General features: G+C 30.9%; 1 protein-coding gene across 2 annotated transcripts in view; it reads right to left on the bottom strand.

Moving 5' to 3' along the window:
• Positions 1-26,385, bottom strand: part of LOC143046979 (WASH complex subunit 4-like) — a 59,612-nt gene that overhangs the window by 15,239 nt on the left and 17,988 nt on the right. For both annotated transcript variants that reach the window (XM_076220003.1, XM_076220006.1), the window contains exons 13-27: positions 24,284-24,409; positions 23,870-23,977; positions 23,549-23,639; positions 22,862-22,917; positions 22,098-22,177; positions 21,252-21,357; positions 20,863-20,976; positions 20,257-20,425; positions 19,735-19,889; positions 17,221-17,295; positions 16,681-16,785; positions 10,925-11,014; positions 10,162-10,206; positions 6,626-6,734; positions 5,638-5,791 (exon numbers count right to left, since the gene is read on the bottom strand). In XM_076220003.1, the coding sequence (XP_076076118.1) occupies positions 5,638-5,791; positions 6,626-6,734; positions 10,162-10,206; positions 10,925-11,014; positions 16,681-16,785; positions 17,221-17,295; positions 19,735-19,889; positions 20,257-20,425; positions 20,863-20,976; positions 21,252-21,357; positions 22,098-22,177; positions 22,862-22,917; positions 23,549-23,639; positions 23,870-23,977; positions 24,284-24,409 (1,583 nt within the window). The remainder of the gene's footprint in view (positions 1-5,637; positions 5,792-6,625; positions 6,735-10,161; positions 10,207-10,924; positions 11,015-16,680; positions 16,786-17,220; positions 17,296-19,734; positions 19,890-20,256; positions 20,426-20,862; positions 20,977-21,251; positions 21,358-22,097; positions 22,178-22,861; positions 22,918-23,548; positions 23,640-23,869; positions 23,978-24,283; positions 24,410-26,385) is intronic.

The following is a 26,385-nucleotide window of genomic DNA, read 5'->3' as shown; positions in this document are numbered from 1 at the left end:
AGTCAAAGGCAACTAATGTGTCCTCATAGCTGACTATGCGGTATGGGCTTTGCTCATTGTTGAAGGCCGTACGGTGACCTATAATTGTTAATGTATGTGTCATTTTGGTCTTTTGTGGATAGTTGTCTCAATGGCAATCATACCACATCTTCTTTTTTATATCTTCAACAAAGCGAGAAAATCCCTCGCCCAGTTTGACACAGTCAATAGTATTAAATATATTTTATTACGTAATTACAAAGTCAAGAAAGATTCTAAAGTTCAAATGTTCGAATGTTCACAACTGTCTTTAAAGTAGAATTGTTCGAATGTTCAGTATCTCACACGGGTACGTGATCGTATAGTGGTATAACTGTTCGTTCCTGTTAGAGTACTTCGGATATTAAGCGCAATTGTTCCAGCCTACCCACTAGGGGGGAGACTTTGGCGGAATCTCCGGTACCAATCTCTTGTACCAATCTGTCCTCCTGTCCAAGTCCAAAGCTGGATCTTATATAGTCCAGTGGTCCATAAACATCGGCCCATAGCTGATGGCCGGTTACGTATTAGTCTGGGTGTTGAATAATTCTAGTCTGTGGTTAATTGTCAACCTATACAATTAACCCGCAGGATACATGTTATTTCACAGTATACATGGTCATTTATTGGCTGCAGGTTATATGTTTATAATATTCGTACAGATCGTTATTTAATGTCCAAAGAGTACATTTCATTGAATGTTCGGTTATGCTGTAATCAATTCCTTTTTAATGAATTTCCTAATTAATACTCCAGTAATAATAATAATAATTAATGATATGAAACACAATTGTGTTACATATTATGCCTTCCATCCAAAATAGAACGAAAGTTCAATAAAATACGGTAGTTTTTCTTCCTGTAGATTATCCTAATAGTTCATTGTAAGGTTTCCGGTAACCATCACCACACATCTAAAGTTTATAAAGTTCTGTAAGTTCAATATCAGGATATAATAAGTTCATTACATTCATCAAGTCCAATAGTGGAATATAGTTACACATAGTTCATTCGAATCATAAGTTCAATATTTCGGTATACATAGTTCATGTTTTATTTCCGTCACCATCATAGTATAATGTTCATCAACTGCGGGAAAGGACGCAAATCTTTGTACAAGTGTCGGTCATCATCATCTTCATTACGTAGTAGTTAACGCATCTAGCTGGTTGGTTCGTCCTTCTAAAGAGGCTGTTAATAACATCGTCATTGGGTTAAGTTTCATCCTTGATCAATGGCGCAGAGAAAGACATCAGTTTCTCTGGAAGCAGTAACATCTGTTCCAACCAATTGCGTTGACACCATGTTGTGCTAACTGTTCGTGGCATTAGAACTAGAACTCGCACCCTTCTTTTTGGCTAACCAAGATATATTCTTAATAAATTAACAGTACACAAATATGGCTATTCCAATGAAGATCGCACCTTAACCCCACTGATAAATTAAAACTTATTTCAATTTAGAAAACTAAAAATTGTCAACTTCCCCTTTGTTTCTTTTTTTTTTTATTATCAATCGTCTGGTAAATCTCCTTTAGTTCTCTTGATTATTCAAGCTTAGCTAAATTTGATAAAACACTTTCTTTGTAAAAATAAAAAAAACTATCAAGTTATCTGGTTAAAACAAAAACAAAATAAATAAAAATAAATAAATCTTGTATACAACTTCTACAATTTTGAGAAAATCTACCTAATAAAAACAAGATATGGTTATTTATTCATTATTTAAGATATACATTTATATATAAATTTACAATCAAATAAGTTAATCAATCATTTAATGTAACCCCTACACCTACATGATACACATGCAATTTTTTTTAATAAAAAATTATATTTTACCTTGTAAGCAATTGTAATACTTTTATTTCTTTAACCTTAGTGCCTCATTATTTAATCTTAACTCTAAATAAAGACCAAAGATTTATTCTGATCGCTCTTTAAAAAAAAAACCATTTAAGATTCCTTTGATAAAATTTCAACTACGTCCTGTTACTGACTATTTTTCATATTTGACAACAACAACACCAAAAACACCTTGTTGCAAAAAAATGTCGTTCTCCTTAATCTTTTACATTTTTCCAAAATAGTATAAAGTGTCCTTATCATAATGATCCCTTCCTTTTATATATCTAATAATTTTTTTTTCCATTTGTTTTAAAATTTCCAACCTACTGCCTATCCCATTTATACATTTCAATACGGCTCAGCCTTAGGGTATAAATTGAAATCTGATTTTAAAACTGAACTAACATCTTAAAAACTAAAACAATTAAAAAAAATCTATGCCTATTTATGAACAAACTGACACATCGTTAAGATTCTTTCTTCAACTCCTTAATTAATTATTTCCTTATTCTTATCTTAATTTCTAATAATAATCCTCATAGTAAAGTGTCTTAATTTCTAATAATAATCCTCATATTAAAGTGTTCATGAAAAATTTCAATTTTACTGTAAAGCTATTTTTCCTTTAATATCAATTATCTATTTCACTTTAATTTTCTCGTTACGTTCGTATGTCTCTCTTTTTTTTTTTTTTTAATATCAATCTACCACAACAATACTAGTATGTAAATCCCTTAGGGTAAAACATATTTATGTGCTATTTTCTGAAGATACGTCTCTTTTCCTATTAACAATATGTAAATATGGCGTAATCTAACACCATAAAAAAAACTTGCACCATTTAATTACTAACATCACTTATGTTAATCAACCGAAGAAGGGGTTGGAATCTAAAATTATAGACTATTTGTTTTCTCTAAACAAATGTGCGTACACACTACCAACCTACGTAAATCCATTAATCATCAAATGGCTAGAATACGCAAACAATGTATCCTCAATGTACCCTTAACTTCATCTACCAAAGGTTCTAAATCAACCTTAATTTACACCGGTGCTCTGCTCATTTTACGTAAAATACATATTTTCTAGAATAATTGAATGTATCTTCAAAAAAAAACCCATAATATGACCAAAAACCACCATTAAATACGGAACAAAAAATGCTAATGTATCAGACATTTTATCTTTTTACAAATTTACTTTAAACGAAAAACTAGCTTCTCTATAACTTCACAAAAAAAACGGTTTATTTTTTTTTTTAGAATCATATGTGTAATCTATCCTATCTTTTAAACAACACGTAACTCATAAAAAAAAATAACACACAAAAATAACCTTTCATTCTGATTAAAAAAAATGTGTATTATATTCATAATTTTTAAATTGACCTATAATACCTTAAAACACTCAATAAAAAGTTTTATTTGAACCACATCTCGTGAACAAACTTCAGATTTTCAGCCTTTTTAAAAATACGGCCTCAATTCCTTTAAAATCAAAAACTTTACTTAATATGTGTGCCATCCCTTGAAAAGCCATTTCTACTTGTTGTACTGACATAGAAATATCTTGATTTTCCATTAAGAAAAATGAAAGTAACTGAGTTCTTACCTTTTATATTCCTTCGCGTTATTTTAGACAATCCAAGTCGATCGTGGTCAAACGGCATCAAATTTACGACTTGTAACGAAGTCATCATTGGAATAAATAATTTTATTATGTAATACAAAGTCAAGAAAGATTCTAAAGTAGAATTGTTCGAATGTTCAGTATCTCACACGGGCACATGATCGTATAGTGGTATAACTGTTCGTTCCTGTTAGAGTACTTCGGATATTAAGCGCAATTGTTCCAGCCTACCCACTAGGGGGGAGACTTTGGCGGAATCTCCGGTACCAATCTCTTGTACCAATCTGTCCTCCTGTCCAAGTCCAAAGCTGGATCTTATATAGTCCAGTGGTCCATAAACATCGGCCCATAGCTGATGGCCGGTTACGTATTAGTCTGGGTGTTGAATAATTCTAGTCTGTGGTTAATTGTCAACCTATACAATTAACCCGCAGGATACATGTTATTTCACAGTATACATGGTCATTTATTGGCTGCAGGTTATATGTTTATAATATTCGTACAGATCGTTATTTAATGTCCAAAGAGTACATTTCATTGAATGTTCGGTTATGCTGTAATCAATTCCTTTTTAATGAATTTCCTAATTAATACTCCAGTAATAATAATAATAATTAATGATATGAAACACAATTGTGTTACACCAGAGACGGGCTTCAGATGGCCCTTAACAAAATGTGTACCAGTTCAAACTCCAAATTATAAAATAAACTTACAATTAAAAACATACAAGACTAACAAAAACCAGAGACTCCTGACTTGACGTCAAGGTAATCATACCAAGAGACACATCCAATATGCAAAGGTCAAGAGTCAAAAAGTCATAGTCTGGTCAAGAGATCCTTGTCAAAAAAAAAAAAAAACAAAAAAAAACACACACAGCGGATTTTGAGAAAAGGGTCATCGTGGTACATAAAACTAACAATATATCTATATATCTAATATATCTAAGAAGATGTGGTACGAGTGCCAATCATACAGTTAATTCTCCATTTAATTCAAACACAATATACAAGTTTTACATTGACGGCAAAGGTCAAGCTCACTGACACATGAAGTTTCTCGTGCCAATAGACTCATCATCTTATGACAATACATCTACATACCACATATTCAGAAGCAGGGTCAATTGAAAATTATATTTTGAGGTCAAGGTAATATACCGAGGAATTCACTGCAACGTGATGACACCCAACGTGCATACATGTAGGTCAGGAGTCAAAAAGTCAAAGTCTGATCAAATGTTCCATGTAAAAAATACACACAGCAGTCTTGCACGAAAGCTCATCATGGTACACGTAACAATGTCTTGTGTCATGATGCACTACACATGCAAAATATAGAAAACTTAGGGCAGAGACAGAAATACAAGACACATAACTAAACTCAATTGAATGGTACTTGTATTGCAGGTCACTACAATTGCCTTCAACAAAGAATATAAACTCTCGCAACAATGCAAAGTTAAACCCGTCTTTCACTAAAGTTTGAGCAGGATTCTTTGCAACGATTATCTTACCACATACAATTGAGAATCGAGTCGTGCAGTTATGTCAATAAAGTAAAACGGTAAGATTAGACATTAAAACACTAAAAACTAGGGTTTAACATTAATTTTTAACCCAACCATGTCATAGTACTATGGTAAATTTATGGAAACACATCATACAGTCATGAAATTGAATATTTGAAATAGTACGACCAGAACAATACAAGACAGAGTTGTAAACAGAAGAAAGTAATGATACAAATCGAATTTTTGATCCCAATGCACAAATTAAGAACCGTAGTTTTCATTCAATTTATTTATCTAAAATGTACGCTTGGTTTAAACAATGGAAATTTACACTGTATATTTATATAAACGATCAATCTTGTTAATAAAATAAATAATAAATCCCAAGATGAATAAATATAATATTATTCTATATAAAAAAGAAATTTTCTCAAAAATTAGTGTGTTTTAAGAAATTGGTTTGAGATTATATATCAATATACAGCTTTTCTGATGCTACTGTTATTTGACGCAATTAAAATACACGAAATGACTGGGACTACCTTGGTAATGAAAGAATGTGTGTGCATATTTAAAAAGTAATTTATACTGTATTTTACTTCTAATAAGACATAATTTAATTACTTGGCAGCAGTCTGGCATTCCAATGACAATCCCTCCTCTTTACAAAGTTCTTCAAAGTTTACAATGTCTTCTAAATCTGGTACAAATCTAATAGCATTGCTGCAACAATGGAGACCACCAGATCTAATCATCCTAATGTAACCCATTGCATTTCCTTTAATGAAAGTCAACCATAATTATTACTATACTGTGACAGTAACAATTTCCTTTAATGAACGTCAAACATAATTATTACTACTGTGACAGTAACAGAAATGTGCCATTCTTATCTTTTTCATGCTATTGCCTATTTGAAGTCAATATTTTATGTTGATACAAATCATATGAAACTCATTTTATTTTAAAAATGTACAATAAAGATGCTATTAGGCTTTCTAGTTGGCAAAGTGTTTACTACTGTAAATTCAGAAACTATTGCATGCATTTATTATTGTTATTTTGTCATTTTTAACTAAAATGTGATTACAATATTTGTGATATTGAGAAAAATTCTGTTTAATTCATTTAAAAAATTACAAATTGAAAGTTTCAATAATTGCAATTAAAACCCTGTCACATTTTTTATAACAATAAAAACATACCAATAATTTCTGAATTTCTATATACATAATGTGCTGACTTGAAAATGAGTGAAATCCATGTGACATGACATTGTAACAATCAATATTAGTCTACGTCTTTACAATTTTGCAATTTTTTACATAAGTTTGCCAGTTTTTACAATGAAGTGAAAAAGGAAGATCAAATTCTGTTCATTATCATTATTATACTTTGAGTAATATGAAAAATTATCACTAGAAACTATGGGGGCATGTGGCGTTGTCACTAAAATAAACAACAATGTCAATGGTAAAATAGCTGTAAACAGATTACCATTGATCATCTCAACTTGATTGCTTTTCTCACTCTCATCCTACCGGCCCAAGTGAGATAATCAATCTCGTTGAGATGATCAATGATAATATATAAATATATACAGCATACTCACCAATTTGTGTAATAAGTGTTCTGAACTGATCTAAATAGCTTTCCCCATCTGGTGTTAAACCAAGGTTTCTTATTTGTTTATTAAACTTCTCTGCTCTCTCAAATGGATACTGTAAAATAAAAGTCACAAAAATTCAAATCTTGTATCTAAGAAGTTTAGTCACAAACAACAGGATATAAATTCATCTTGAATTCTTTCAGATGCTACTGTTATATGATGCAAGAAATATTCTTACTGCCAATTTGATACAATTTGTAACATTTTTTCTTTTTATTTTGCATTATTTTTTCTGCGACTCCCTTAAAAAATTTGAATTGAAAAAAATAAAGGGACCAATATTTTTCCTGTTCTATTGATAAATTTAAAAATCCCCATATTCTTGTACCATTAAAATATTTTAAAGAAACATATAGTGCGGTGACTGAAGGCAGATTTTTTGGAATTTAATCTCCCCACCGAACACACACCTACATAATATATCATTGGAAAGAGGAAATCGTGTACTATAATAATATGCCTGTCGTCAGGACTTGATATGGTCACATTTTTTAAAAATTGAGGTCAAAGGTCATATGTAAAAATCTGTGAAAGTTTGGGAGGGTTTCAATTTTGACATTTTTTTCTATTTCTAAACTCTACCTATATACAAATGATACTGTTTTGGCTTTAGTAATGTTTGTTTTTATACATAAACCTTAATCATTGAGATTTTTTTATCAAAAAAAATCCTAAAACGACGTTTTATAAACAAAACTTCAAAAATCAAGTTTTCAACCTATAAAATGTTTAGAGCACCTTAACCTTATGAAAGATATCAATTTCAGGTAAAAAACAAGTGTCATGCAGGACAATACTTTAAAATTATTTTTTAAACTATCATAGCGGGTGAGTCATCAAACCAAAGCCATAGAACACTACAGTCAAATATGACCTCAAATTGAATTTGCGGATACTTCAGGTTTTTTTTATAGACTACTCGTTGCTTTTGGGGTTTTTTCACAATTATTACTGCTACCATAGTATTATCTTTTGTTGTGTATTTAACTCTGGTCAATATCTATTACATTATAGGTTTTGTAACTATATCCCCCCTTTTATCCCTTGCAACGTACCCCAAACTTCAAAAGTATTCCATATAAAAAAAGAAGATGTGATATGATTGCAAATGAGACAACCCTACAAATGAGACCAAATGAGACATAAAACAATTATAGGTCCCGTACGGACTTCAACAATGAGTAAAATTCATACTGCATAGTCTTCAATTCCCGAAATGAGTAATGTAAAACAAACAAAAAATCTAACGACCTGATTAATGTACAAAATAAATAAGAAACAAACAAATATAGTATATAGAAACAAACGACAAACACTGCATTACCGTATCGTGACTTGAAACAGACAAATACAGATATTGGCCGGGTTTAACTTTTTTAAGGGCACGCCAACACTCCCCTAACTTCGGGACTGGAACCGTGTGTACCAGTGCAACAAGCTTTATACCAAATCAACCGTTATCTCCATCATCTTCATTTTCATCAACCGTCACAAGACATGTTTTAATATTTCTACACATTTCACTCATGGCCACAGGTCTGCACATGAAAGGTTCTGCTCAAAGCAAACACGTTATTTTGAGTTTTTCTTTACAAGTACAGACAAGGTATTGTAGGAAGTCCGAAGACATTTGTTCCTAAAAAAAATACCAGCTTCAAACCATCCCTATTAATTCATCCAGGATTTTAAAAGAGATCTAAAAGGGGTTTAGGAAGGTGTGATGACATCCATATGCTTGTCCTCAAAGATGCTGGGGAAACATTATACGAGACGTACACACTATCTTGAATTCGCTCAATTTCATGGTTGGCAACACATTAGATAGCGTCGCACTTTACTTTAAGTAGCATAAAATCCATTGGCATTCAATGTTTCAACAAGGTGTTTTGAACCAAACTCATGGTACATTTGTAAAGCCAATCCTAAATGAAAAGGAGTAAAACAAAAACGATTGTCTCAACAATTGCTTAGCATTTCCACAATTTCTCTGATGCCATTTCCTGAGAATAGTCTTGGCTGTATGCATTTTCATTGAGTAAACATAGAATGAATTGCAATAAATACGAAGGCATTGGCTGAATTAAGAAGGAAGAGACAATTCATCCGAAGTTGGGTAGTCTTCTTTAGAGTTTCGATGTCTTTTCTAAGTAAACTTGCAGCGGAATGAAATATCTGTCCGTTATTTGTGTCTATTACAGTTGACATTGAGATTTTGAGGTCAGTTTTCAATTGACTAGAAGCTTATATGGCATCTTGAATAGTTATTTTGCTACTAAATATTATGTTATATTTGCCTTGAACTTGTTGAAGTTGTTTGACAACTAAATTTCTATAGAAATAAATTAGTTTAGACTGCATTTTACATGTAGAATATTTTAAATTAGAATCAGCCGGAAGAAATGATCTATATTGATGTTCACCTCATCCAATCTTCTATGCAATGCAGATACAAAAATTGACTTCCCTAAACTGGTAAATTGACTCAAAATTTCAATCGAGGTTTTTTTTTTGCATATTATGCACTGCATAAAATGTAACGACTTTTGTCTTTTCTTTGAACTTATGGAGCAAGTTGCAAAGGACTTGACATATCACGGAATATTTACTGAAACTATCCGTCAATTATTTTGATTTTACAATAAGACTTTTCTGACAAAGTATATTTGATGTTTTATAACGAAAAAACATAGAATATAAACATATACAAACAAAGTATGTGGCATATATCAGTGCACTTTAATTGAAAATATGTGTATATAATAGCGAAAAAGGTGTAATTTCATATATCATTTGAGAGCAAATTATTGACTAATACACAAAATGTGACGGAAGGCAAGTGATTGAGTTCCGTGTTGAAATTGAAGATATTTACTCCATTCTTTTTCCATTGATTTCTTAAGGTTTTTTCATATTTTGGCTCCAAAATTTTTATCACTAATTAGTTTTATTAAATATTATATGCTTAAAATATTATGGGATAATTTTTATTACTACTATGAAGAGAAAACTAAAGTTTTAGTCTGAATTTGCAATTAAAATTACCTCAATTTTAAATAGTCTAAAGTTTGCAAATTTTATAGATTAGAAGAAAATAAAATACTGAATGGAATATTTTGACATATAAAAATAACTTCAGGAAAAACTATTTCAATTAAATGTAAGCAAACATACACATTTTTTCATTTTGAAAAAGGGGGGTTGAAACTCTCCAATATACTACCAGTCATTAAAACGACTTTTTAGAAAAAAGTGACCGTACGAAACTCTGACGACAGGGCAAAAACTAAAGAAGACATATTTGTCTTTAAGTTAAGACCATTTTTAGCTGTGTGTTATTTAGGGAGATTAAACTCGCGATCTAGACGACTTTTTACACTTCTGTCACCGCACTAATAGGATGAATAGACAATTTTAACACTAAATGCCATTGTTCAATTACAGTTGAGGCATTTAAAATTTTGTTTCTATAATTATTGTACCTTTTGATCTGTCTGTAGGTGGTTTTCTTTGAAAAATTTCCAGTCCTACAAATGATATGCATAAAACCTGTATTAACATAATATCCATACATGCAAAATATCTACAACTCGGGCAAATTGAGGCTCATTATACATATTCATTATTTAGTTAAAAAAATAATCTTTGCTTTTGTCATCTTTATCTTATGATAAAACCTTTAATTCTCATATTTTTCTACTTAATGTTTATCTTTTTTATTCCTCATTCAAGGTTAAAATTTAACATGTTTAAACATAGAGATACCTTCACATAGATTTGATAGTTCCACTATTTTAAAGAAATACAGCATTGTTTCGGTTATGATATTGTACATACTGATCATTTGGAAAAATCTCTATGTAAGAATAATTTATTCATTAATTAACAAATATCATCAACATAAATAATTGCATAGATTAATCATGATTATACAAGTCTCTAATGTATTTTCTGTCAATAATTGCATAGATTAATCATGATTATACAAGTCTCTAATGTATTTTCTGGACTACCTACACAGCTATATATATATACCTCTATATTGTGGATTCATTTATTTTCGTGGGTACCAATTTGTGGGGGATTGAGGAAATCTGTTATTCGTTAAACATTTGAATATGTGCACAAAAGTTGAAGAAAGCAAAGAAAAATCACTGAATAATTATGAATCCACAGATATTTCTGGTATGAAATGCAAGAAAAATGAAGGAAAGATGAAGATTCTAAATTTTTAAAAATTATTACCTTTATTAGTTTGGATTTGACATGTTCATCAAACAGAAACTGGGAGAAAATAAAAAACTTTTTCCTCAGGAACTGGTATGTAAAATTTACCTGAAATAGTAATTAAAATTTGTAAAAATTACTTGCAAAATATAAATTTAATGGATGAATTCAAATTAAAAGTAACTTTACAACCTCTTCCTATCAAATGATGTTATGATAATATTAAAATACATTGGTTGATAATACAATAGACAATACAAGATTAAATAAAGTCTAAGTAACTTTGAGTACTCACAGATCTTTACTTAGTAAGTCTAAGTAACTTTGAGTACTGATAGATCTGTACTTAGTAAGTCTAAGTAACTTTGAGTACTGACAGATCTGTACTTACTAAGTCTAAGTAACTTTGAGTACTCACAGATCTGTACTTAGTAAGTCTAAGTAACTTTGAGTACTCACAGATCTGTACTTAGTAAGTCTAAGTAACTTTGAATACTCACAGATCTGCACTTAGTGTCTTTTTGTTTAGAGGATGTTTAAGTAGCAGTTCATGTACACTCTGTGTTTTTGTTAGGTGTATTTATATTTGTATTCCTCCGATGATGTTAAGTCTTTTTTAACTGGTTTCTATATTTTGTTCCTATGTTGTACTATTACAACTGTCTCAAGTAAGGGGAGGGTTGGTGCCTTCAAACTAGTTACATCCATCATATTCTGGAAGTGCCTGTCCCATCTCAGAAGCTATAATTCAGTGGTTGTTGTTTGTTGCTGTGTAACATACTTGTTTTTGGTTCATTATTTTGAACATAAATTAGGCTGTTGGTTTTCTGGTTTGAATTGTTTCACATTTGTCGCTTGGGGCCTTTTATAGCTGACTTTAAGCATGGCTCATTGTCGATGGAGATACAGTGACCTATAGTTGTTAATTTCTGTGTCATTCGGTCTCTTGTGGAGAGTTGTCTCATTGACAAATATCTGTTTACCTAGATGTGCTACACATGGCTAGGTAAACTCAATTTGCGACAGTAAAATCTACATTTACAAAGACCAAGCTTAAAATAATATACAGTTAATCTCCTAATTCATTATTGTATTTCAGGAAATTGCATCAGTTATCAGAATGCCAGTTAGAATGGTGATACCCACCCATGTCATTATTCACATTATTACAATTTCTGAATTTACAGTAAAAAAAATAATGTTTTTTAAATAAAGAAAAAAGACTATTTCTTCTTTTGTTCAATTTATTACCTTGCTACAATAAAAATGTTGAAAAATGGCCCATCAATCCATTAGACTGTATGTTTAAAAAAAAAACTGTCCTTTAGGACTTATGAATAAATAGAGAAGTGGGTATATGTCAATAAGACAGCAACCCACTGACAAAAATAACCGAAACGACATCAAGAGGTCAACATACATCTCTTCAACAATATATTAAACTCTTTTAAGTTGAATAGTCATAAATAATTTCAAAGAAGCAATCAAAGATCTGCTATTTGAAATTAATTCTCTGAATAATGAAAAATAATAATAAATGACATTATACAACTTCTCACAAGAAACATGACTTGGTACGTATACAGGCACTTGGAAATAAGACAGTCTGGGTCAAGTCAAGTTTTTAAGATCTTGCAATTTTTTTTTTAGAATTTTGTATATGAATAAGGACATGTTTTTTTTCTTTATACATAAATAGCTCCTTATCTAAGAAAGCAACAAAAAACATTTGATGCTAAATGTTATTGTTTTTTAGCAGAATATTTGAATCTAGAAATGTTTTCATTTTTTATCAAAATTTTGAATATGACCATAAAAACTAAATATCTAGCATTTCTTTGAAGTTAAACATCAAATAACTGATTCAAATGTATAGTAAATAAACAAAAGATTAATTATCAAACCAAGATGCGTAATTGAAAATAATGACCAATCTAGCATTAATTAGATGAAATAAATATGCAATTATAAAAAGAGTGGGTATCTTGTCCAAGCTTATAATTTTATGAGTAAAACATAAAAGGATTATGATTAGTGCTTTTTGTTTTAGATAACATTTAATAAAAACAACCAACCAAAAAAATTATTTCACAGTTTAATCAAGCCAAATACACACCCAAGCCAAACTTTTATCAAATAAATTAGGTTTAACAAAACTGACCAATGAGATTCTGTGTGATTTTAAAAGATTTCCCCCTAAACCAATCAATTGCTTTGTTGTTAAAGTAACTTTGTAATAAATAATGTTTCATCTATGACAGAAACCATAAACCACTATACCACAATTGTTACAGCAAAAAATACAGCATGTCTTATTTCCAGTCATTCCAAAGCTCTGTCCAGGACTACCTGACCACTTTACCAGAGGGACTCAATGTTACCCAGCATACCAGAACATCTGCCAGTGGTCACTTCCTTATACTGCACTTTGGCAATGACAGCACTGACCAGAACAACAACATCACTGGACAACATCCAAGTCAACAACAAGACATTAAGTCTGAGCCTGACCATGCGTCCACTTCTGACAACATTAAACATGAACCTGTTGATGACAGCACATGTTCAGCTACCAACATCAAAATAGAGCCAACCATAAGTTACACATCTCCATCAAGACTTGTTAAGCAGGAGCCAACTAGTCTCAGACATGTAAAGCCAGACCCAGAACAGCCAACCAATGCTTATGGGCCAACTTCTTTCAACAGTCCATTGAGAAAGCACTGGAGTACTTATAATAGGCGATTAAACAGAATAAAGCGTCACAGCCTACAGAAAAAGAACTCTGCAGAAAGTCAACAAACAAAACAGACCAAGAAGTCAACACTTCAACTTCCACGTCTAACACCATCAAGAATAGCCTCAACAGATGTCAATGTCTACATCAGCCGCCTATTGTCTGGTAGTTACTACAGATAAAATCTTTTTGATATTGATAAAAATAGTGCTTAGAACATTTTACATATTGAATCAAATGTTGTGCTTCATTACTTCATATGAAGATTTTTAATATTGTTTTAGTGCTTAGCATTATAATTTATTGACTGTATAAGTTGACAATTCATGCATTTTCATTACTATATGCTATTTCCATTGCTATTTTGTATTTATGAATAAAAATAAGCATATCAGTATATCAGTTTTTCATTCTTTATTAGTTTGTACAACACTTAATTAAATTTAAAAAAATGAAAAAAAAATGTAGGAACATACAAGTAGAAAGTACTTTATCAAATGGCTAAAAAAACCAGCTTAAACACACAAAACCAATGAAAAAATCAACTGTCATCTGCCTTATGCAGAAAATGTATATTCAGAGTTCACTCATGGGTTTACATTTCTTGTAAAAAGCATCAGTGGTTTCCAATGAATTTTTAGTGACATTTTCTTCACAGATGTAAAGTTTTGTAGTTAATGGAAATTTTTCTTGTCTGTTTGGTTTTTATTTGTGGTTTTAAATTGGTTCTATATTCATGGTTGGAGGGAAACTACTAAATCCAAAAAAAACCTGGGTCCTTACAGAATATAAATCAAGGGTTCAAAAAATAAAACTTGCTCAGAAAACTCTTAGAATGCAAAACACCTAATTTAAGCTGTTTTATTTGAACTCTTTTTGACAGTAGTCTATTTAAATAGTTTGAGTTACAACCTAAATATAATAATTCAAATATATAATGTATTGCAAAAGATAACTTATTACTGAGGAATTTTATTTCATACAATAATAAGAGTTTATTTCATACAATTCATACAATAATAAGAGTTTATTTCATACAATTCATACAATAATAAGAGTTTATTTCATACAATTCATACAATAATAAAAGTTTATTTCATACAATTCATACAATTCATTTCCCAGCGAATGCATAGTTCAGCTTTTGTACCTCAGTAAAGCAAAATGAGATGGGCAAAGAAACTTCAAAATTTCAAAATAATAACTAGAGGCTCTTAAGAGCCTGTGTCACTCACCTTGGTCTATGTGCATATCAAACAAAGGACACAGATGGATTCATGACAAAATTGTGTTTTGGTGATGGTGATGTGTTATAACTTTGTAGATCTTACTTTACTGAACATTCTTGCTACTTACAATTTTCTCTATCTATAATTAACTTGGCCCTTTAGTTACAGAGGAAAATATTTTGTAAAAATTTACAAAAATTTACAAAATTAATGAAAATTGTAAAAAATTGACTATAAAGGGCAATGACTCCTTAAGTGGTCAACTGACTATTTTGGTCATGTTGACTTATTTGTAGATCTTACTTTGCTGAACATTATTGCAACTAGTTGTCCAATTCATCTGAAAATTTCAGGGCAGATAGATATTGACTTGATAAACAGTTTAACACCTTGTCAGATTTGCTCTAAATGCTTTGGTTTCAGAGATATAAGCCAAAATCTACATTTTACCCCTATGTTCTATTTTTAGCCATGGTGGCCATCTTGGTTGGTTGGCTGGGTCACCGCACACATTTTTTTTAACAAGATACCCTAATAATGATTGTGGCTAAGTTTGGTTAAATTTTGCCCAGTAGTTTCAGAGGAGAAGATTTTTGTAAAAGATTACAAAAAATTACGAAAATTGGTAAAAAAAATGACTATAAAGGGCAATAACTCCTTAAACCAGATACCCCAATGATGATTATGGCCAAGTTTGGTTAAAATTGGCCCAGCAGTTTCAGAGAAGAAGATTTTTGTAAAAGTTTACGAAAGCCGGACGACAGACGCCAGACGCCAAGTGATGAGAAAAGTTCACTTGGCCCTTTGGGCCAGGTGAGCAAAAAATCATATTATATAGTCCTTTAAATAGAGTGGCCATAATATAACATTGTTACTCAGAATGGATTGGTATTTGTCCTCTAGTTAGAATACATTGTTGACTTGGCTTCAATGATATGTATACTCACAAGGATATAGTAACTTCGTTTACTGGTAAATGACTTGGCAATGAGAACAGAATGGAAGAAATATTCAGGTAACAGGTCAAAAAGTTCATATAGAATATTAATACTTATTATACCTTACATTATATAGTAATTACTTGATTGGCTAATACAGAATCATGTGTCATAGTTTTATTTTTTATGTTTTATTTCTAAAAAAAATATGGCAGGAGGGATGAATAACACTAACTGAAGCCTTTATGGAACAAAAGTATTATTCTCTGGTGAATAACCCTGACAAATTGAAGCCTCCATCGAACAACCCTATTATTCACCAGTGAATAACTCTTCTCGTACTCTATGATTAAGAGTTGACTCCCTTTAAAGTATGAAGTTATTTAACATCAAAGAAACAAAAAAAATATGAATAACAGCCAGGTATAAATCTATCAAGTGACGACGAAACAAAACCATAGAAGACTTGGAAATTCATCAAGTGTCAACGATATCTCCAGGGCCATCTATATTTTACAGAAAGAGTCTACCTTTGTTGTACATAAGCGAAATGTCAATAGACACAAAATAGTTTTTTAACGGCAGTGTTTTGACAATCTGTTACAATATTTTACATTTAATAGTAATATGCTCGTTATGTATAATAAAACAATTATGGCCCATTAAGTCGGTGAATATCCAAAATGGTCAACCGAGTAAGAGTTATTCCCCTTGGGCAAATGCCCTCATGAAACAACCCTTACTCCAGTTGACCATTTTTTGGATATTCACCACCTTTGCGGGCCATAATTGTATATTATCACCTAGTAAATACATGTTCCCTCCGATAAGTGAACATATTTGTTGTAGAGGTTGTACTGTAAAACTTACTGTTGTGTTCATGATCCCTGTTCCATGAGTTCTGATAGAGTTGGCTATGTGACGGATGTTGATAGTATTGAGATGTTTGTTATTGCTGGACTTTTCTACAAATATCTGAAAAAGTAAACACAACTTATTTAATAGTGTATGGATATATAGCTGACATAAATATTTAAAGTCAAACAAGTGAAACTGCAAGCTACTGCTCACTGATGATACCCCCACAGCAACGGGATAAATTATTAGTGTAAAATGATGTAAGTGTTCCGTAAACAGGTAATTGTTGAGTGATGAACCTGAAAATGTATCAAACAGTTTAGCTGACTTATATAAATCCTGAAACATAATTTCAGAAATCCTTGTGATGTAGTTCCTGAGAAAGATGCGATGAAAAATATTCATGGGACGGATGGATGGATGAATGGATGGACAGAGGTAAAGCAGTATATCCCCACTTTTTTAAAGCAGGGGTATAATAAAATTTTATTCATATGTTATAATTTCATGTCACAGAAATTATTCTTATTTTATTATATAAATGAAACTTACCTGATTATTGACATTATATAGAAACTTTGACACAAATACATGAATGTTTCTCATAATCTCTAGAACATCTAGTCCCTGAAACAAATTAATTCAAAATTAATTATCAAATGTACACCATTTTAACATTTTGGAAAAAAAAATCTATTCTAATATGAAGTGCTTCTTTCGCTTTGTAAATTACAATGTGATAAAATTCTCCATATATCTATACTTAGCGCAGACTCAGAGATGTACCTAATAATGGCTTTTTCAAGATCGCTGTGTTAAAAATTACAATTGAAAAAAACCTACTGAATTCTTATTCTTATTCTTAGGCACAGCAAAAAACAATTTATGCATTAAAGATTTTTTGACTTATTAATGCCATCTCAATGCATGACGTCATATGAATGAAAACATCGAATCTGTTTTTTTTTATTGTGTTTACCTTCTAAACTCTGATAATATTGCATTAAAATAAAGTTTTGAGGTAGGTTTTGCTTTTTTCTTTTCTATTCCATTATTCACACATTTACAGATTTAAGCAAATCAATATGGCGGCTCCTTGGTTACAAAATGTCAACAGTGAATTCATTGGTAGCTTACAAGAAAAAAAAAGTATATTAAAAATGGCAAATGTTGGGTTTTAGAATTAAAAGAATCAATCTAATTTTCTTCTAGCGGTTATTTAAGGAATGATTCATTCAAGCTACAGATTATTAGATTTTTTTTTTACATTTATTGAACAGTGGCTAAAATAGAACTACCACACACATGGTATACACACTCTCTTTTCAGTTTTTAATGACTGTACTTGCTTAACACTCAGTATAAAATTCAAATATCACGGCCAAGGCCATGTGTAAATTTCCAACAAATCTATGGCTTCCCTGAATTATTTCTTAAATCAAATATATGCATATATCAGAAATGTCTGCCAATATGTGGTAGAATGAAGGTGTTCTTTTTATGAGTGAAATGTTTATACGATTGTACATCATTTCAAAAGTTTTACATGGTCTGTTATAAGTTATTGTAAGTATATACCTGTAATGTATTATGGTTGCACTGCAAAGCAATGCTTTAAATGAAAATGTTATATTAGTTCAAACAAAAGCATTTTACTTATTCTAATATTTCAAGCAATAGAAATGATTTATATGTAACAATGTAATATCATTTATATGAAGAGCTGACTTATAAATGCCAATGTTTGTCCAAGAAAATGGAATTCAGTTATTAGTTTTGTTTATTAGACAAATTTTATCAGTATGCTATATAGTAATTTGCCTATATACATTCATTAAAACGCCCTAGCTTCAAACCAGGCTCTGGTTTGAGTATGCAGGTGTATTTCAATAAATTAACAATATTAATGATTATTAATTAACTGCACTGTTATTGGACTTAATATGATGAAAACTGCCTATGCAATATAATGTGTAGACTGGGCCAATACAGAATAACTAGGCCAATACAGATTTTTTCTGTATTGGCCGAGTTATTAGTTGACACAAGTGCAGGATTTCGGAACGTCTCTAGGTTTTACATCGAAAGTCACGATAAACACAAATTGAAAGTAAACAGTTGTTTTGAAGACGCAGTTGTCATTTAGTTATCTCATGGAAGTATTATATTGACAGGAACTCCAACAAACCGACTTCAAACGTTTATAGTGCGATGCCGCAAAATCGTTAAGTATCTGTTAATTAATTTGACATCTTTCAATTAGTTGTATCGATGCATGGGTTCAACGACGTTTTAATATAATACTTCCATGGTATGGCATACATTTCAGGCGAAAGACGGTCACATTCATTTAAAAGGTATTTTGAAAGCAGACGTGACGTGACGATAAAACTATTTCAGGTTTGGGGAACGAGTAGAATTTATAACAAAGTTCATTTCTTGACGACCTCATAATTTCACGATTGTACACATCGATTTTAAATTAGTTTCTGCATTACACATGCAATGGCAGTACCTTTCCAATTACTATTTATGTGTTGCGTCTAAATTTAAGTTGTAACACTTTATAGTAACTGAAAAGGGTAGAAAAATTCATCAGATGAGAAAATGCTGAAGACACCTGGAAACAGCACCAGATCATTATGTATTGCATCTAATAAAAAGAAACAAACAGATTTGGATAGGTCCACTTCAAGGTAAAAATATTTATCTCTTTTGAAATGAAATTAAAAAAATATTGTAACACTGTAGTTAATTAATAAAGATATTATTACGTGTATTTCTGTATTGGCCTTGTTATTGGTCCTCGGCCAGCTGTATTGGCCTTCGGCTTCGCCTCAGGCCAATACAGCAAGCCTCGGACCAATAACAAGGCCAATACAGAAATACTTACGTAATAATATCATATTATCAGATGTGGTGATTTTCTTGCTCTACTGCAGTTGACGGAAAAATGTTATTTACCTATTCCAAGACTTCATTTTTACATGTTATTCCATAATTATGAAGTAATTTACCTATTCCATGATCAAACTGTTACATATTATACCAGATGTAGTAATTTACCTGTTCCAATGTTTGACTAGGTAGATGTGACTCTATTAATTTCAGACCATATTTTTGTTCTGCCATATGTTTCATTTCACCGTAAGTTTTCCAATCATGGAGAGCTACTGTTGTCAAATTGTAAAATGTTGTGTTCAAGTAATGCTCTACATAACCTGTTAACAAATATATATATATAATAAACACACATCATTCAATTTGGAAGCTGAATTTATCTGGCACTTTATACATCACAATTGTTCAATGGTTGTTCTAATATTCTACAGTGATTCAGTCATATCAGAGTAAAAGCAGTGGGAAAATTGGACAAATATTAACAAAATTATAAACAGTGCCCTTCTGTTTTCTTCTATGTCTTTTTATTTAAGTCTTCTGACTAAACAGTATCCCAACAACAACCTCTGTAACTGAGGTTTTTTCATTCACTTAAAAAAAGAAATCCCATGCAATACAAGTTATCTAAATAAAGTTTTACAGGTCTAGTTTTCTTAAAACCTATCATGTCAAGCAAGTTATAATTACCTTTGATGTTAATATATCTATCAAAGAATCTGATTGGTCGGACTTTCAGTAATTGTGACATGTCTTTCATGCCTACTTTGAAAGGATTTCTGTCATCAAGCTGAAGATGTGCATGTATCTGTAATCGTAAATCTGTTTCTATCTCTCTACACAAAGGGTCCAACAGGTACTATAATAAATATTAATGTACAAAATGTATTAATGTTTTATAACATGATGGTGATCTTTAAAATAAAAAGATTTCCTCATTCAAAGAACAGTACCTTTATCTCTTGGTTTATGATTATTAAGTAAATGTACATTCTTGACCAAAATGTTTTTAAAAAAAAATCAAAAGACCAATAAATTATGAAATGTAAAACATGCTGCATAAAAGTTAAAACTGTTTCTAAAGCCTAATGAACACTTTATAGAACAAGAATGTGTCCAAAGTACATGGAAGCCCCACTCACACTTTTATTTTTCTATGGTTGGTGGACCAAGAAATTTGGGTAAAAACTCTAATTCGGTATCTAAATTAGAAAGATCATATCATAGGAAACATATGTACTAAGTTCCACCGTGGGGCATAGTAGTATTAGAGTGTATAAAATAAGATGAAAATACCTCCTTCAGATTTCCATATACTTCTTTATCAAACCTCTCCATCAGTTCTGTAGGAGTAATGTGTTTTACAGCTGCCATAGGAGGAACACAGTCTCGTAAAGCACCAAACATATACTGCCAAATACATTATACAGTATTTCATTAATACTAGCACATTGTGAAAAAAACTGAATGCTTTGATTAATAAAAATAATGTTAAAATCTTTGTCAACGGTTTGATTGACCAAAAAAATGAAGCCATGTGTCATACAATTCTCATAAAAGTTAAAAAAAAAAACTTGTAACTGACATAATCATAACTTCTAAAAGGGTTAAGATTTATAATTCTTTAAAATATATAAGGAATGATAAATTAAGTGTTCATTACATTATAAATATAATGTACATACATGCATTCTGTGTGGATCAACAAGGTTGTCAAAAGTGTCTGTCAGATAGATTGGAAAGACTACTCTATGCCAGTACAGAAAACTGCAATCACAAGCCTTTCTTACACTGAAAAAAAAACCAAAGAATACCAAACCAAAATACAGTATTAAATGTAGGAATAACTTACTCTGGATTCATTTATTTTCGTTAATATCAATTTTCGTGGATTGAGGAAAACTTGTGTTTTCGTTGGTATTTGATTCGTGGATTTGACAATCTCTGCATACAAAAACCTATATAAAATTTGTTTAGGTGAACATTTGAATTGGTGGTTCATATGTACCCATGAAAATTGGTATCCAACAAATAATAATGAACTCACAGTGGTAATATCTTCTCTTTATAACAAAAATACATTGACTTTTCAAATAATATATATCAAACACGAATTTCTTTAAACTTTCCTTCTTATTCTGTGGGAACTATTTATTTTGGTAGTTAATATTAAAATTTATTCAATCCTACTCTCATCACATTACATGTTACTTATTTCTGCCCATAAGAAATGTAACAAAATAACAGAAACCCAAAATTTCTAATGAGTATGCACTTACTTAAATTATAAGGGGTACTCTACAACATTTCTAATATGAGCTTAGTATTTCGGATATATGTTACATTGATACTTTTGTTTTCATTTATGTTACCTGAATAATGGCTCAAAATAAGTATTTAAGTTTTGGCGCAAATGAAATATGACCGTGTGGCACATGAGCAATACTGCATTTTAAAAAAAATGGTGCAAATAGCAAATGCAACATGCCCAAATATATATATGAGTAATATCATTTTAATAGATTTTTTACCTTTCTCTTAAATCACATATAGCATCAAGCTTCCTTAAGGTTCCATTCATTGTACTTAATTCATCATCTTTGAAGGTTTTCTACATAAAAGAGAATTTCAAACTCACAAATAAAATATTGATATTTCATAATTTCAATAAAATATATAACTAGTAAATGTATCCACCTGCATGTCTTTCTTCTGGTAATAGAATCAAGTAGTGTTCATCTGTATAGATTTATCATATGCTTAAAAAGGCTGTCATGCCAGATAGAATAAATATTTGTTAAAAAGGACTACTTTGGTGCAATTTATTGACATGCCTCACAAAAGTTCTTTTACAGGGGTCATTAAGTGACAAGCTGTCAGACAAATTTTCTGACAATAACATTTAGGCTTGTTTTCCAATGGCAAACAAATCAGTCTCCATTTTAAAAATAATCAAATATTTAAAACAAACAATCTGATTATTTATTTGACATCATTTAAAATACCTATAATGGTATGGATTCACCATAAGATCAGCCAAATGTTGTAGAGACAGCAACAAAATGATTACAAATGTAAAAATGAAAAGGTCAGTTTATCAATGTTGAGAATAAATAGGTGAAAGCACCTTTATATTGAAAGCTCTAAATATAAGTCAATCAGACAAAACCTTTCTACTGACCTATAAATATTCCTGTATTAATTTCACGTTTTGTTTAAACTTGCTGTCTATAAATTTTACCTGACATCATGATTCATCCTTATACAATTTTAACAAGCGCTATATAATACATACCATGGTTTTTCCAACTGCTAAGGCTAACTGCAGAATAAGTCTTCTTTCTTTTGTACCTTTAAAAAGAGATTTTAGATTCAATGATGGTGTTTTTCCTCAAATGGCAAATATCTAATGCATTTTGGGGGTAATAAAAAGCTATTTTCTACACGAACATCCTATATAAATAATCAGATTTTAAAAATGAACTATCCCACAAAGTCTGAATCCACATGACAAGAACTCTTGTTACCCTGCCTTTGAAGAACATAATTAGACTGTGATCTTACAAGAACTCATGTGTCAATCAATGTTAAAGTCCTTGATTTGAGAGAAGAGATTGGACCAAAACTCTCTTCAATTGTTACCTTTGAGGAATATCTGCTGTGTTTATTTGTTCATATCTTAAAGAATTCAGAAAATTTGGTGTTGATGGTAAATACTTTCTGTTTAATTCATTAACAACTCATTTAAGACTCTGGGCGACTTAGAGCTTGACATAATTGTAAAGTATCCAGGTTATTACTCAAGTATGAAAACAATATTATTTTATAGTTTGTTATGGGTTGCTGTCCATATTTATATTAACCAAACAGTTTCATAAAACATAACACTGACATATAACTGTAACAAATTTGATATAGTTGAACATAATGAATAGACAATAGAAAAAGTTTTAAAATGACTATGATAACAGTAAATTAATACCTGGCCCATTTAATGCTGTTTCTGCTAACACTAAAGAAGACAATACATCTAATTTTCTTTCACTATATCTCTTGTCTGATGTTATTCTTTTCTGAGAATAATGAAACAAATATAAATGAAAGTAAAAATCAATTATAGATCAAAGTGAAGTATTTCAAAAAATATTTTTGTTCATAATGAATTTCAACCCCATATATAGGGTGGCAAATGATTTCATAATTAAATTTACCAGTTAATAGCTAACTTAATATATGACTGTTAATAATTCCATTTTCTCCTGTAAAAGTTTTGACAACCACTAGTTTGATATATTGTGCTTACCTTGGCTGTTGATATTGAAGACAGAAGGAGGAAACCTAAATGCTGTGATATATGACTGACATAATCTGATATCAACATTGTTCTCCTATGAAATGTGTGTTCTATTGCCTGAAAGAGGTAAATTTTCAGTTATTTCAATAATTAATGCAAATATGTGCCAAAACGTTTTTTGGGTGGTTTTTTTTTAAAGACCAGTCTAAATGGACTTTATTTTAAAGTTTTTCATCTATTTTGGAAAGCATTCTTTCTTAAACAGATGAAAAACTTTAAAATAAATATGCAATTTTTACTCCTTTGATGAATTAAATGAATAGTAATCAAAAACAAATTATCAAAAGTTGAAAGGTTAAAATCTTTAAGAAAAGCTCAGATAAATCAATTTAATATCTTAGTAATATATATTATTTATCATACCTTTAACAGTTCTATGAGTCTACAAAGGGAGATAACTGCTGTTCTAGTCATAGGTTTTTGTAAGGCTACGTGTAGATTCATAACAGTTCTGACCAGATGTTTGATGTTATTGGCATACAGTAAACCCTGTAAATAAATATCACTGTACATAATCTAGGTGCATGACATGTTTTAACATGGTTGTAAAATAACTGTATCAAAATAAAACACAGTGGAAAATATGATTTTTGCTATAGCAAAACTTCATGTGAGGTCAATTTCAAGCTGGTTTAAACAGGTTATTTTTAACTGCAAATTTAAATTGACAGTATTATATTTAAAAGGCTGATTATGCAATATAATATTTAAAACCAGATGCTCCGCAGGGCGCAGCTTTATACGACCACAGAGGTCGAACCCTGAACGGTTGGGGCTAGTATGGACACAACATTCAAGCTGGATACAGCTCTGAATTTGGATTGTGATTAAATAGTTGACACAGCATAGGTTTCTGACACAGAATGAATGTGGTCTAATGAACTTAAATTTTTTTTTGCTTTTGAGCAATTCACTATGCTGTTGAATATTAATTCTCTCAAAAAATTTTTTTTTTATATGGGATTGAAGTTAATACAAAAGTAAATTTTTGAAGAAATTTTCTTTTTAATTTCTGAAATCTGAAATGAGAAAAATTGAACCCCCCCCCCCCAATTTTTTTTTCACCTCCCCCTTTCCCTTATTCCAAAAATGATCTCAATTCAAATTTCTAATGGAGTTTGCAACAATAACTACTCATTTAGATACATCATAAAATATTAAAATATAAAATGTCATACAGTCATGGTTAAAATTAATATTAATTAATAGTAACTTCTAAAAAAATAAATGGGGAATGTGTCCATAGGGACACAGATGATGCCCCCGCTAGCATATAATGTTATAAAGGGACATAACTCAAGAACTGTAAAAGTGAGCTGCCAAAAATTTAACTTAAACAGAGTTTAGAGGTAATAAGCATTATATACACATTTCATTAAATTTAGTTGAAACAAACTCAAGTTAAGAGAACAGAAACTAAAGAATTCTTCAATTTTTCCATTTGCAAAGGGGCATAACCCTAGAATGGAAATCAAAGTGCTTGTAATCACTGAATGGTAAAGATTGCTTAATTTATCAGTTGGTAGTAAAGTGAATATTGCATTGTATATAGCTTAGATTTAAGTTGATTCAACTACTATTCTGGACAAAGAAAGATAACTCCAATTTTCAAAGACGATTTCATAAAGCATTGGTTTTAGGTGATTCAACAACCATTCTGGCAAGGAAAGATAACTCCAATTTATTGTCTTGAAACTACAAGAATGCTTGTTTTTGGCCCCTTTTTGGCCCTTTATTCATAGACTGTTTGCGCCATAACCCACAAAATATATCCCAACCTTCTACTTATGGTATTTAACATTGTGGTATAATTTCAGAACAATTGAAATACTTATACACAACTGTTTGTACTGACACTAGATAAATGCTTGTTTTGGGCCCCTTTGGGCCCCTAATTCCTAAATCTTAGGGACCATAACCCCCAAAATCAATCCCAAACTTCCTTTTGTGGTTATTAACATTGTGTTAAAATTTTATTGATTTCTATTTACTTATACTAAAGTTATTATCAGGAAACCATCTGTCTTCAGACGACGACGACATGATACCAATATACGACCGCAAACATTTTTGCAGTTGTATAAAAACATTTATGATTTTCTTCATGAAAACTTGTTCAGTTTGTACATGTATAAATGTACCATTATTCAGTCTGATATGGGAGCGAAATAGATTGATTTGATTCTTGATGTTTAAATGTCACTTTTTTTAAAGCACAGCATTTAGGCTATTTCATGGCGGCCAGTTTTTATTGGTGGAGGAAGCTGTAGTGCCCAGAGAAAACCACTGACCTTCAATAGGAAAACTGACAATCCTAGTCAATAAGATTAGAGTCAAGTGCACCCGCACGAGCCGGGTTGGAACTCACAACCTCAGTGTTGACTGGCTAGTGATCACAGTAGCAACTACTTAGACCACTCAGCCACCGAGGCCCCAGACAGAAATAGAGAATAGTCAAAGCTCTC

The sequence above is a fragment of the Mytilus galloprovincialis genome, chromosome 1 (genome assembly GCF_965363235.1).
Source record: "Mytilus galloprovincialis chromosome 1, xbMytGall1.hap1.1, whole genome shotgun sequence".
Classification (NCBI taxonomy): Eukaryota; Metazoa; Mollusca; class Bivalvia; order Mytilida; family Mytilidae; genus Mytilus; species Mytilus galloprovincialis.
The sequence above is the reverse complement of the archived record's forward strand: the minus strand, read 5'-3'. Positions and strand labels throughout refer to the sequence as shown.